The sequence below is a fragment of the Peromyscus leucopus genome, chromosome 5 (genome assembly GCF_004664715.2).
Source record: "Peromyscus leucopus breed LL Stock chromosome 5, UCI_PerLeu_2.1, whole genome shotgun sequence".
Lineage (NCBI taxonomy): Eukaryota > Metazoa > Chordata > Mammalia > Rodentia > Cricetidae > Peromyscus > Peromyscus leucopus.
The window spans coordinates 57,470,866-57,484,981 of record NC_051067.1 but is presented as its reverse complement, the minus strand read 5'-3'; the positions used below and the strand labels follow the sequence as shown (position 1 = coordinate 57,484,981).

Genomic DNA, 14,116 nt, shown 5'->3' with positions numbered 1-14,116 from the left:
CTCGCCCGTGGGATATCGGTAGTAGTATTTGTCCTGTTCACGCAGTGCATATTCCTCAGGGTAGGTGTCTCTGATCTCCTCATAGGTTAGTTCCTCACACACACCCTGTCAGGAAGACCAACATTCATGCCAAGGAACTCCCCCATAGCACTACCTCAAATAAAGGGGGGGGTCTCAGGAAGCCACCAGGAAGGATTCCAGAGGCCCCTTGAGAGAACTCTCCACCCCCTGCCAGGCCTCCCCACAGCCATGCGGGCCCGTGACTCACAGCATCGATTTCGTTGAGTGCTTTCCACTGCTCATAGGGGAGCCTCAGCGCCTCCGCGGTCTGGATTGTGCTTTTCAGCTGGCTTGTCCACACACGGAGGTCCTTCAGATTCTGTTCCTCCACAAACTTGCTCAGGGCATTGGCAAACTGAGGGGAACAGAGGAGACAGAGGTTACCCCAACTCCAGCTCCTTCCATAGGTTATGGTATATTCCAAACTTCCAGTGCCACTCAAACCTTATCAGAGACCAAGAGGCCTGACTCTACTTTTCTGTTTCTAGTCCACGCTCCCATGTACACATATAGACACATGCAAATACCCACAGTATAGCATGGCAAAAACAGCAAAAAAATACACAGCATCCTACCCTTCTAAGGACCCTTCTACTCTACCACTTGGTGGGAGCCAACCACCCTCCGGCCTCCAGTCAGTCCCTAGCCCGTTTCTTGTTTTCTCTCCTCTACCTTCTTGCCTCTGCTGGACAGGCCCGAGTCGCCCCCAATCTTGCCCTGCAGGTTGTACTCATTCTCGCCGTGCCGACACAGGTAGATGGTCCGGGGCTGCACGTGGATATTCATCAGGTAGTACACAATTCGGCTCTGGATGTGGTCCTGCACTCGGTTCACCAAAAACCTCCTGCCCACGTCAATCACTTTGATGAACGACAAGTCCCTGCAAAGAAACATCATTGAGGACCACCATCCAGGCCTCCCTAGCCCTGGAAGGCAGCAGACCTGACCCTAGGCCTAGCCAGCTTCTAGAATATTTGCTCTTGGGGGCCTGTAACAGTGACCGTCGTGAGTCTTCCCTAGAGTCAGTGAGTAAATGAAAGCAACAATTCCCACGGCCAGGCTGTTCAAGTCAGGTATCAGAGCTGGAGAGATGGCTCCCTCAGTGATGGATAAGCGCAAGATTTGTACATCAAGTGCAGATGCACCTTCTTAAAAAGCAAGGAACAGCCCGGTCTGTAATCCCAGAGCTGGGAAGGCAGAGGCTGTCCCCTGGAACTCACTGGCCAGTTGGCCTAGCCAAATCAGTGAGCTCCAGATTCAGTGAAGACTGTTAAAAACTATATAACTAGTTCCAGGCCCGCCAGGGCTAGAGTGAGACCCAGTCAAAACAAACAAATGAACAAGCAAAAACCTAGTAAGTACCTTTTCAAGGCAGAGAGTAGTTGAAGAAGACATTTTCATACATTTATACTTTTGGGGGGTGGGTGGGTTGAACAGACAGGGTTTCCTGTGTACCCTTGGCTATCCTGGAACTCACTCTGTAGACCAGGCTGGCCTCGAACTCACAGAGATCCACCTGCCTCTGCCTCTCAAGTGCTGGGATGAAAGGTGTGCACCACCACCTGGTCTAAATATTTATACGTTTTAAAGACTTCTTTTTTATTATTTTTAATTTAATATATACATATGTATGTATATGTATATATGCATGCATCTGTGTAGGTCTGTGCACATAAGTGCAGGAACTTGTGGAGGCCAGAGGCATCCGATTCCCCTGCAGCTGGAATTACAATTGGTAGTGAGCTGCCTGATGTGGCTGCTGGGAACCGAACTCCTGTCATGTAGAAAATCAGTATGTGCTCTTAACTGCTGAGCTCTCCCTCATTTTGAACCTCCCCATTCACGACTATCTTCCTCTAAATGCCCCCATCTCCTGTGTTTTACTATTAGTGCAGCCCTTTACACATAGAGGTGAGGCCACCCACTGAGGCAGGGCAGCCTAGCAGCAGTCACGTCCTCAAAGGAGAGGCAGCCGCTAACAACTGCCAATAGCTCCTCCGCCAAAGGACAGGGCCTGGGGACCCTCCCAAAGCCATTTCTAGAGTTTGCAGACATATTTGGGGGCTGTTTATGGGACCATCGAGATGACATTTCAAGCCCTCGAGTGGATAACTGAGGGGGTGAGCTCTGGGAAGCACCTGTCACATTTATCAGGGTCAAGAGGCTGGTAGCTGGCTTCATAGCAACTGATTCTCTTCATGAAGTCGTCCATGGCTTCTGCCGAGTTGCAGTCTTTGTAATCCGGGCTGGAGATTTTAACTTCCTGTAACATCATCACAAAGAGCAGCTGATGAGTCACACTGGAAGGCTTTCTGCTGAGATTAAGCAGGATTTGGGCTTTCAAATGGGGAAAGCCCAGAAATTCTCAGAATAAAGACTATCCTACCCAGCATCTAAGAGGAAGAAAAAGAACGGGGCGGTGGGGAGGGGTCAGGAGGTTTGACTGATGGCCTTACGGTTACACAGGGAGGATGTCTAGGAAGGACAGACACGGGAAACCCACATCTGGACCATACACGGAGGCGGAGGCGGGTCAGTCCAATAACTGAGTCAGCCTGGCCCTCAACTCAGCAGAACCCCACGGGAGCACACCGAGAGCAAGCCTTTGGTCCCAAAAGGCACCTTAAGTGTTGCTCTTGGGCAGAGTCTCCCCACCTGTTCCAACAGAAGCAGCAGCCACCTGTGCTGGTCGGTGTGATGCCATCTAACTAGACCTGGTGCCTAGACCTTTCAGAGCTGCCCTTCTCGGACTAAGAGTCTCCTATAATTGGACAATTATGCCGAGAAACCCAGGTAGATGTTAGGGAAACTCAGGCTGATTTTGGTCTTTTGAGGCACCGTCTTACTGTCTAGCTGTGACTGGGCTAGAACTTGCTATGTAAAGCAGGATGACCTTAGACCTTCCTAAAACCTCCTACCGCTCTCTGCCCAGTAAGTGTTAAAATGATTAGGCAGGCGCCATCATGCCTGCCCTCAGAACTGTTTTAATCTATGCTTCCACAACTATAAGGCAGACAGGAAGATGGACAGGCCTGGAGATGGACATTAGGGGGTTCCCAACTTTTTTGCTGTTGGCTTTCTTTTGTTTGCTTGCTTTGAGACAAGCTCCCATGTACCTCAGGTTTCCCTTAAACCCACTACATAGCCAAGGATGACCTTGAACTTCCGATCCTCCTACTCCCCCCCCCCCAAATGCTGAGATTCCAAGTATTCACACCACACCCAATTTATGCAGTGCAGGGAACTGAACCCACAGCTTTGTAGGTGGCAGACAAGCACTCTACACCAATAGAGCCACATCACGTACACAGTTGCCCAAGAATCTGAATGTACTTATTGCTGCTGAACTGCACACTAAAAATAGCTATAAAGGCCAGTTGCATATTATGTGACTTGTACAATAAAAACATAAATATAGGCCACAAATCCCTGGACCTAATCTGCAAAACTGCTTTTAGGTTTAATCAGGGAAAGATTTCTGAACACAGAGGATCAGGGCCTATAGCTAACTATGTGAATGACTAGAAAGCTACTACGAAGACAACTCCTACCTAAGCTCAGGAGTGACCACACAATGGGGAAAGGATTTCACAGCTACACCATGCTTCACTATCAAGTGGAACAGGGAAAATAAACCCAAAGTAAAACAGCGAAGTCCTCTGTGGGCACAGCACTCCTGTTCCTCAAACTCTGAGCCTCTTCCTCCAGACCCACTCTTCCTCAAGTATGAGTTTGTTTCTTAGAAATGTTTGCAGATACTCCCACTGTCTCGAAGAAAAAGACCAATGAACGAAAGCAAAAATGTTTAGTATCCCTTTAAAAGTAAGGTGTATATTGGGCAAGGTGTAGTGGTACACACTTGTAATTCCAGCACTCGGGGAATAGGGTGCAGGATGTCTTGAGTTCAAGGCCAGCCTGGGTTACACAGTGAGATCTTTGGCATAGTGAGCCTTGGAGGCTTTGGTTAGCGTGAAAGCATTATTCCCTACTAGGGACTGGAAAGCGAAAGTGAACATCTGGATGGCCTCCCCTGTATGATGGGATGAGCTGCCCTTCATCCCTGGCTACTCCATCATCACTCACCTTCGGCCACCAGGTGAAACTACTCCGTCTGTCCCCTTTATCTACCATGCCCAACCAAGATTGTATACCTGCTGCTCGTCCTCAAAGTCCTTGGAAATGGCCTGGATGTCATTTAAGAGCACGTCCAGGTCACAGCCTATGCTAAGTTAATATCCCCATGTACTTCTACCGTCCCAGTATCCACCTAAAGACACTCAGCCACACATGGAGCAGGGTGTTTGCTTCTCAGGGTGTAGTTACTATCCAGTCCTGACCTGGGTTCCCACCAGGACTGCAAATAACCTCACAGTATTAAGCGGCCATAGATAAACAGGGTTTCCTACTTGTCTTACCATGATGTTGGAGGCCACTACAGTAGGGTCATCACATACGGACTCAATGAAGAATACCTGGAGGAAGGAAGCAAGACAGAAATGTGAAAACAACCCACAAAAGGCCAACTTTGATGCCACTGTGATACAAGAAAGGAAACCAGCAGGGAAGGGACGGGGCTGGGGAGATGCAAAGTAAGCCAGACTCAGACACTGCGTGCTTCCGCTTACATGCAAAATCTAGATTTAAGTGTGTGTGTGTGTGTGTGTGTGTGTGTGTGTGTGTGTGTGTGTGTGTGTCACGACAGAGGAGAAAGACTAAAAGGGAGGGGTGGGGAACGGCAGGTGAATGGAATACATGTACCATGAAAGCAGAATCCAAGGGACTATTTGGGGAGCGGACAAGGGCCATTATGTCAGAGAAAGGAGGGGCCAAGAGAAGACGGGAAAGCAAATAGGAACAAAGTGTAATGATGCCCATGTATGAAAATGTCTCGGTCAAACCCATTTTCTGTGCTTTAGTACCAGAAGCACTTGCCTTGGTTTGTTAACCAAAATATTAATAAGGGGGAGGATAAGCACTGGGAAAGCATTACTCCATAAAACATCAACTTTGCATGGCCATGGCCTTCACCTTGTGCCAGGGAGGGAGGGCTCCACTGTCCCCAGGCACCATGCCACAAGGAAGACCTTGTTTCAAAGCAGCAAAACGTGGACAACTAGCCAGGGGGGGGGGCACCTCACACCTGCAATCCCAACGCTCAGCAGACGGAGGCAGAGGGATTGCTGCGAGTTTGAAGCCAGCCTAGGCAACAGAGTGTGTTCCAATGAACCTGGGCTACAGAGTGAGACCTGCCCCAACTACTCAAGACAGGAAGAGGCTGAAGCCAGAGTTAGGCAATCAGCTGTTCCCAAGGTGTTTTCCACTCTGAACTTGCTAGAGGAGGCAGATTTGGCTCACCTTGAAGTCATTTTCTTTGGCAAAATGAAGGATCATGTGTCTCCTCTCTCTAGTAGTGTTGGTGGCGTCAAAAACCTGATAGAGGAGGAGAAGGCGGCTCAGAAAAACTGGTAAGAATACTTACCCAAACCGCAAAGAATTCAATCTGTTGTTTCCAGAAATAAGCCCCAAATTCCTCCTTCTAGATAGAGTTGTGTCCTGTCCCCTAACCTCTCCACAGTGCTCCCAGACTCCCTCCTCATCCTCGGCCCACAGCTCTCTCTGGCACAGCAGGGAAGCAGGGGTGGGGGTAGGGGTGCACCCAGGGACCTAGCAAGCAGTAGCATACAAGGAGGGGCCAAAGAATGACGCCTGGTCGCTGCTGTGGCTGGCAGCAACACAGTAGAGGCGGTGCCCAGATGCCCACTACACACGTGAGTGGCAGAGCTCTGTGCCAACATCCATCCCCGGACACGTTCCTGAGCCATGAGCTGCTCTGGGCCCTTGTTCCCTCCACCCTCAAAGCCGTTTGTCCCTGTTCTTTCTCCACAGGGGGTCTCCACGCTGCTCCCCCAGACTTACTGCAATCTGTCCTCCTTCCTTCGTCAGGTAACTCTTGACGTCTCTCAGGGCAGCCAAGGCACACTGTCTGCAAACGCACAGGAGGAAAAGCACGGGTCAGAGCAGGCCCAGCCAAGCAGCCGCATCCCTAGGACACACACTGGAGCGCTAGGCCCAAGCTGTTCAGGGTATCCAGGTCTCTTTAGGTCCAGAGGCCTCCGACCTGAGCACCAGCACAGATACCCACCTCCACACAGCTGAGGGAGGCAGCCATCATACCCGGCGACACGATGGGGTCAATGTGACCGAGAAACATTTGTATTTGGTTTTGTGGATTGTTTCGTTTTGCTTTGTTTTTCAGACAGGGTCTAGCTGGGCTGCCCAGGCTGGCATTCAACTCTGTAGGCCCAAGCTGGCCGTAAACTCCCTGGACTCCTCTTACCTTAGCCTCTCCAATGAGGAGATTGCAGGCACCAGTTACCATGCATGGCCTTCTTTTTTAATTTTTTAATCTTTTGTTCTTTGTCTTTCTTTCGTGGTACTGCTGAACTGAACTCGAGACCTTGACAAGAGCTCTGGAGACAACAACTCCAGACCTTTTTTCATTTTAGTTTGAGACAGGGTCTCACTAAGTTATTTAGTCTGGCTTTGAACCTACTCTGTAGCTTAGGCTGGCCTAGAACTTGCAGTCTTCCTGCCTTAATCTCCCGAATGCTGAGATTATAGAAACGGAGCACCATGCTCAGCTTAAAAATAAAACCTGGGGAGCGTTTTAAGAACTGGTGCCAAGGGCCAGGGATATAGCTCACTTGATAGAGTGCTTGCCTAACATGCATAAAGCCATGGGTTCAATCCTCAGCACTGTCTAAAACCAGGTTTGGTGGCACAGTCTATAATTTTCATACTGGAGAGTGGAAGCCGGAGGATCAGAGGTTTGACTTCAGCTACTTAGAGAGCTCAAGACCAGCCTCAGCTACATAAGACCCTATCTCAAAACTTAAAAATAAAAATAAAAACCAGTGATAAGCAGACGGGGTGGCACATACTCATGTAACAGCTGTCCTCCAGAGGCTAAGGCAGGAAGAAAGATTTGAGTGTAAGGCCAATCTGAGCTATATACATTAGTGCCAAGCCAGCCAGGGTTATATAACAAGACCCTAACTTAAAACAAAACAAAACAGTACTAATAAATTAAAAATGGATGCCAGAGCACAAGAAGGCCTCACTAGGCATGCCTGGGGCTGTGCCTGGCATCAGTGATTGGGATTTCTTCCCACGCCCAGCTGATCCCAGCACCATGCGGAACTGAAGAGCACCACCCCGTCCGTCACCTGTAGCTTAAGAACTCTTCTGCAAATGGAAACTGATGGTTTCCAATGAAAGGGACTTTGTTCACTCCTGGCATGTGGCTGCTGCTGAACTGTCTCAGGGTGGCTCAGTTCATACTTTTGGGAGCAGATCAAAGCAGCCAGTCACAGAGAGGCCGAGAGACTTGTCCTACTGCTAGCTAGGTCTGATGGCCATCAACAAAGGACCAGCGTGCAGACTGACCTTTTCTTCCTCTTATAGAACCTGGCTTCAAAACAAAGGAAACCACAGGGTGGGCAGATAGCTTAGCTCATAGTAAAGTGCTGGCCTTGCCAGCACAACGACCTGAGTTGGGTTTTCAGAACCTACAATGAAGGAAGAGGAAGAAGAGGAGGAGGAGAAAGAAGCAGCAGCTGATGGATCTGGTGGTATGCACTTGTAATCCCAGGGCCAGGGAGGTGGAGAGCCCTGGGGTTCACTGGCAGCCAGCCAGCCTTGTTAAGCTCTACAGTGACAGGCCCGACCTCTAAAAAGAGGCCTCAGAACTGGTTCAGTGTTGCTAAGGCACTGCCAGCCTGGACACATGCACGAGGGCCTGAGTTTGCATCTCCAGCACTCACCTAAATGCCAGGCACGGTGCCACTTTCTGTAACCCTAGCACTGGGGAGGGAGAGACAGGCAGAGCTCACTGGCCAGCCAAGCTAGTTCCGGATTCATCAGCAGACCCTGTCTAAGGGCTGGAGAGATGACTGAGCAGTGAAGAGCACATGCTGCTGCTCTTCCAGGACCCAGGTCTGATTCCCAGCATCCACTTGGAAGACCACAACCTCCTCTAACTCCAGTACCAGGGGATCCAATGCCCTCTTCTGGCCTCCCCAGGCACCAGGCACTAACATACATGTAGGCTAAAGCCCATGCACATAAAAATAATTTTGTAAAGAGACCCTGTCTCAAAAGATAGAGAAGCAATACAGGAATATAGCTGATGTCCTCAGGCTTCCACACACATGGACACATACCCACTTCACACTCACCTGTATCTATATATACATTGTATTGTAAAGTAGACAATGTCCAAGGAACATACAAAGTCCTCCTCAGGCCTCCACACAATGAATGTACACACACACACACACACACACACACACACACACAGGAAACACGGCAACTCAGGCTTACTTCCGGACTCTCATGGCTTCCTCATTGTCAGGGCGGAAGAAGTTGTAAGAGCTGTACTGCTTCACGGCTTCACGGCGATACTCTCCCACATTGAACACTAGACAAGAAAGACAAGGACAGTCCTGGATGAGCCATCAGGAACCAAAGAGAAAGCCAACCAACCCCTAGCTGAATAAGGAATCTCATATGCAAACAGTGTGGACTTCCCGCTTGTCATCCCCAGGTAACAGTCTGGGAAACAGGGTCCAGACCAAAGGACAGCACCCATCACTCTTGCTGTACCTGAATTGTCTCCTAGGGACCAGATCCCAATCCCAGCCTCCCAGTGTGACCAACCAGAAACAGACTCTGAGAGCAGCCAAATCCAGAAAAAAGCAGTTAAACTGTAGGAATAAGGATGTCACTCAGTTGTTAGAGTGCCTCTCTAGCATAGATGAAACTCTGGGCTGGATCCCAGCACCAACCAAGAACACTGGGCATGATGGTACATGCCTGTAATCCCAGCACAGAGATGTAGACAGGCGGGGTAAGAAGCTCAGTAGCTGTGTTGGAGACCACTGAGCTATGAAACATTGTCTCAAAATCACAGATAGATAGACAGACAGACAGACAGATAAAGACAAGACAGGCTGGTGAGTTAGCTCAGCAGTTAAGAGCACATGCTGCTCTTACAAAGGACCAGGGTTCAGTTCCCAGCACCCACATGGAGGTTCACAGCCATCTTTAACTCAAATCCCAAGGGATCTGACTCCCTCTTCTGGCTGTCTCTTATGTCTGAGCATAAGGCATTCCTATAGTACAAATATGCGGGCAAAACACCCACACATATAAAATACGACACATGCCTTTAACCCCAGTACTCGGGAGGCAGAGGCAGGTGGATCTTTGTGAGCTTGAGGCCAGCCTGGTCTACAGAGTGAGATCCAGGAAAGGCGCAAAGCTACACAGAGAAACCCTGTCTCGAAAAACCAAAAAAACAAACAAACAAACAAATAAATAAATGTTAAAATAAATATTTTTACCTATGGTATCCCAACATAAGTCGGTCTCACTGGCCAGCCAGCCTAGCTTACTTATTGAGCTATTAATTCTAAATTACCCCTGCCATGTCTAAATTAGCCATGTTCCTGTTGGCACACCTGTGGTGATGAGATCACATTTAATAGTTACTGCTTAGCATATGCAGACCTAGAGGCAAGCACTAGTATTAAAAAAAAATTCTTAGCACAGTGAGGGATGCTAATCTTTATCCTCAAGATAATTCCCATTTAGTTGGGAAGACAGGGCAGAGGTGTATTAAAATGTCACCAATAGTACGCAGCATGAAGCTGCAGAGGACAGTCACTGAAGGAAGGCTACATGTGATGGGACTTTCAAAGAAAAAAGAACAAAGTCACCACAGGGAGCTTGATGAAGGTGAGGGTCAGTTGAGATAACCCAACTGGAAACATGATCAGACTCCATAACTCAGGACAGTTTTATGCCTGTGAGCCACCACCGTGAGGGTACCAGCCGTTAGCCTTGAGTCCTGGCTTACCTTTCGTTGGAACGCCTATCCAGTTGAGGTAGCGAGTCAGCTTCTTGGAGATGTAAGTCTTACCCCGGGCCGGCAGACCCACCATTACAATCACCGTTGGGGAGTTGGTCAGCTTCGGCCCACAGGCTGCAAAGACCAAGCCAGAAGTCATCAATTAAAGAGCACAAGTTAATGGCCAGAGTCCCATGCCCAAAGACAGACTGTGAAGAATGGGACCAAAGTTGGGTATGGTAGTCCCAGTCCTTGGGAGACAGAGGCAGGAAGAAATGAGTGTTCTAGGGGATCCCAAACATAGCTGAGTTCCAAGCCAGCTTGGGTTACACAGAGAGTTAGTTCCAGGCCAGCCTAGGCAAAAATGTGAGCTATCTCAAAGCAACAAAAAAGAATAGCACTAAAGTTATGATGTCATTCCTGCCATCTGATGACCCAATGGGACTACACACTTCACCCCATCCCCACCTAGTGACCACACCCCTTGACCTTGTAGTTCAGTCTCACTTTTCAGGCAATATTTGGCAATGGCAGTTCCAACCATAAATGTACAATCAGACATGGAGGAACTGAGCCCCAGACGGTGATTCCAGTTCCTAGCAAAATAGTGTAATAACATTTCTTGGGGGTACAAGGATGGAACCCTAATGCCAGGGAGGGTAAAAATTTTTGTTTTGTTTTGTTTTGTTTTTCAAGACAGGGTTTCTCTGTGTAACAGCTTTGGCTGTCCTGGAACCGATTTTGTAGACCAGGCTGGCCTCAAATTCACAGAGATACACCTGCCTCTGCCCTCCCGAATGCTGGGATTAAAGGCGCCCTGCCAGGGAAGGTAAAATTAGCAGTAGGGAGTAATGATTTCCTAAATCAGTATGTAAATTGAGCAAACAGGTGGGAAACAGACAGAAGTGAGCCCCAGAAACCGAGAGAAGACAACCCATTTACTAAACTCCAAAGACTTGAAAAAAACAAAAAATAAACGGTAAGAGTTTATCAAGTGAAAGTAGGTCAGGGACCCAGAATGCTGGGCCCCCTGGCTGGGCACCATGCCTGTGCCTCTCACATCCTCCCTGACCACCCTCCTCCATCCCTCCATTCTGCTGCCAGGATCTGATGGATGCCAGGTTCAGAGGAACGCCTGAGTCTGCCAAGGTAATGGCCAGTCAGAGGAGCCTAAGTAAGCTGGTTACTAAGTCCTGGGCAGGCTCCCCAGAGACACTCTTGCTTGTGATGAATGAGTGCCCCATCTGTCTTTAGAATCTCAATAAGATGGAACACCAGGGACAGAGGTTTCCAGAAAGGAGCCAAAAGAATCCTGCTAGACAAACTAAAGTTCCAGTATTTCCTTGGCTGTCTCTTCATCACTGAGTCTCTTGGGCGACTCCTGCATCCTGGCGACAAGTGAGCTTACAAGCCAAAGAGGCTGCCTGCCAACTCTAGCCCAGCTGGCCTTCTCCCATCCCAGACACAGGCTGCACAGCCTGCAGGAAGAGATGAGAGTCATGCCACCACCCTAGACAGATGTCAGATCTAGATAGAGGCTCATGGGAAGTCTAAGCATTAAGGGGGACACCAATGTGGATCTTTTGCTTCAGACTAAGGTCTGATTAGAAGAAAGCATTCATGGCAAGGGGTGAGTGATCTCTTTGATAACGGGAACCTGGGTGAGGGGTGTGAGGCCATCTAGACAAGAGAATTCAGAAGCCAAAGACAGCCCTTAGGAACATTCCCCAGGAATGCATTCCAGAGGCCCTGGAAAGAACAGATACCTAGAAGACAGAAGCTCTTTCCCTCCAGCTAATGGTGGCTTCTCCTGCCCTTATGACTCCACTGAGCCATTACAACTGAAAGCATCCAGAGATGCCTGGAGACAGGCAGCCATACATGCATGTGTCCATGGGCAGTGTCTGTTGGAACTGTGTCAAGGATGCAGAGGCAGAAGCAGGCTGAGTTATCAGATCAGGGATTAAGTCTATCTACTAATCACAGGAACAAATCTCCTCTGGCAGTAGACACTCTAGAAAAGAAAAAACCATAGCGTAGACTCAGGAGAGTGCTGCTGGATTTTAAGTGCAAATAAACCTAGATCACTCTCTTAGTTGACAAAGCAAAAGTTACTCTTCCCATCTGCTCAAAGCTGAGGAGCTCAAAGGAACTGACAAAGCAAGTGTAGCTTTGTCACCCAGACATCTGAGCAAGGGTCTCACTGAACAAATAATGTCCTGCCCCTGGCCCCAGGTTCTTTTCTTCATAGACATTTTTACCTTTGAAGAAGAGACACCAACCATGACCCCTCACCCTCCATTTCACAACATCCCCTCGATCCAATCCTTAACTTGGATGTTTCTTCCCCCAATCAACTCAATATATTGACTTCAACATAGGATTTCCTAAGACAAACATAATGCCTCCTTTCCTTTTATCTAAATGTTCAATGTTTTGTACCAGGGTTTTTAGCAATAAATCTCGGTATTAACTTAAATAAGGGTAAAGAATACACAGATGTTCCGTTAAAGTATGATGGCTGATCTCCATTTGTCAACTTGACTAGATTTAGAGTCACCATGGAAACACACCCCTGGGCTATCTATGAGAATGTCTCCCACTGGGTTACCTGAGGTGGGAAGACCCATTCTAACTGGGTGGCACCATTCCATGAGTGTGGGCAGGCCTGAAGAAAGGAAGAGAGCTGAACACCAACATTCAAATCCCTCTGCTTCTGGACAGAGATGCAGAGACCTGACTGCCTCACGGTCCTATTACCTACCACAACTTTCCAGCCACAGTGGACTGGACCCTCAAACTACTCAAAATAAACACTTCCTTCCAGAAGTTGCTTTTGTCATGGCAATTAGAAAAATAACCAATATGTGGGGAGAGAAGCCATTGTCTAAAGAGAGCTAGGCCCCGGTGGGCCTAGATTCATACTAAAAGTATTGCCCATGGTTAAGGCCATGGTTCCTTAAGATTCACAGGAAGCCACCACATCCCAAGAGCGGAGCCAGCACTCTACAATGTCATTAGGCTTATTTGCTTACATACTCATGAGACCAGTGATCTGGATGCTTGGGGGAGATGACATGTGGACAAACTGAGGCCAGCATTCCTGAGGAGTCCCTTTGAGCTCAGACCTGCCTACCCACAGACTAGGTCCATCATTGTTAGTTCTTAACACAGCCTTGTAATTTATGCCAGCTTCCTGCAGGTAAATGCACACAAAGGAAAACCAGAAGACCAGCTGGGGAGCTACAGGATAGGGTGGCTGAGGGATAAATTATGGGAAGAAAAAACCTGACAGGTAGTTAAACCCCCAACTTGAACAGTGCTTGTCTAGCTCAATTGAGAGGCAGATGCACACCTGAGTCCTAACCTCAACACTTCTTCCTAAGTGATTAATATCTTCGATAACATGTGACCAAGTGGATCATTGAGACAGCCGACTTCAACCATCCCACCATCTGATGCCCACAACTTATTTTCCAATTATATACTTGGGAAGATCCTTAGCTGTGGCCCCCATACCTCATCCATGCTTGGTTCTACCCAGACAGTTTGCAAAATGTTATCATTAGAAAAGGATGATACGCCAGGCGGTGGTGGCGCACGCCTTCAATCCCAGCACTTGGGAGGCAGAGACAGGCGGATTTTTTGTGAGTTCAAGGTCAGCCTGGTCTACAGAGTGAGATCCAGGACAAGTACCAAAACTACACAACTACACAGAGAAACCCTGTCTCGAAAAACCAAAAAAAAAAAAAAAAAAAAAGGATGATACATCCTCTCTATCCTCTTGTGTAAGCAAGTGTAAGCATGCTTCACTACAAGCTCAAAGGAAAAACACAGAAGGATCTGTTTAGGACAGACAGCTGTGAACTCCGAAGGGACCATCTCCCCAGCTGCTAAGAGAACTGAAGCCTTTCCACAGGAACCACCTCAGTCTACTTCCATCAAGCGAGGGGGAAACTGAGCTGTACGGAAGACTCGGATTGTATAGGTGTACTACCACACTAAGATCTCTCGGAAAATGGGCTTAACCTGCCTGGCCCTCAGAACATAATAAATACCAGCAGCAGGAGGAAGGCAATGCATGCCACATGGTTGTTCACTAGACGAAAGCATCTCTCCTGGCATCATCAGATCGGCCTGTAGCAC

At 48.4% G+C, this 14,116-nt stretch overlaps 1 protein-coding gene across 9 annotated transcripts in view; it reads right to left on the bottom strand.

The window, feature by feature from the left end:
* The window catches only part of Pfkfb3 (6-phosphofructo-2-kinase/fructose-2,6-biphosphatase 3), an 85,280-nt gene that overhangs the window by 11,364 nt on the left and 59,800 nt on the right, over positions 1 to 14,116 (bottom strand). For all 9 annotated transcript variants that reach the window (XM_028891323.2, XM_028891336.2, XM_028891331.2 and 6 more), the window contains exons 2-10: positions 9,980 to 10,105; positions 8,443 to 8,539; positions 5,977 to 6,043; positions 5,416 to 5,490; positions 4,476 to 4,532; positions 2,199 to 2,323; positions 733 to 940; positions 269 to 415; positions 1 to 105 (exon numbers count right to left, since the gene is read on the bottom strand). In XM_028891323.2, coding sequence (XP_028747156.1) covers positions 1 to 105; positions 269 to 415; positions 733 to 940; positions 2,199 to 2,323; positions 4,476 to 4,532; positions 5,416 to 5,490; positions 5,977 to 6,043; positions 8,443 to 8,539; positions 9,980 to 10,105 — 1,007 coding nt within the window. The remainder of the gene's footprint in view (positions 106 to 268; positions 416 to 732; positions 941 to 2,198; positions 2,324 to 4,475; positions 4,533 to 5,415; positions 5,491 to 5,976; positions 6,044 to 8,442; positions 8,540 to 9,979; positions 10,106 to 14,116) is intronic.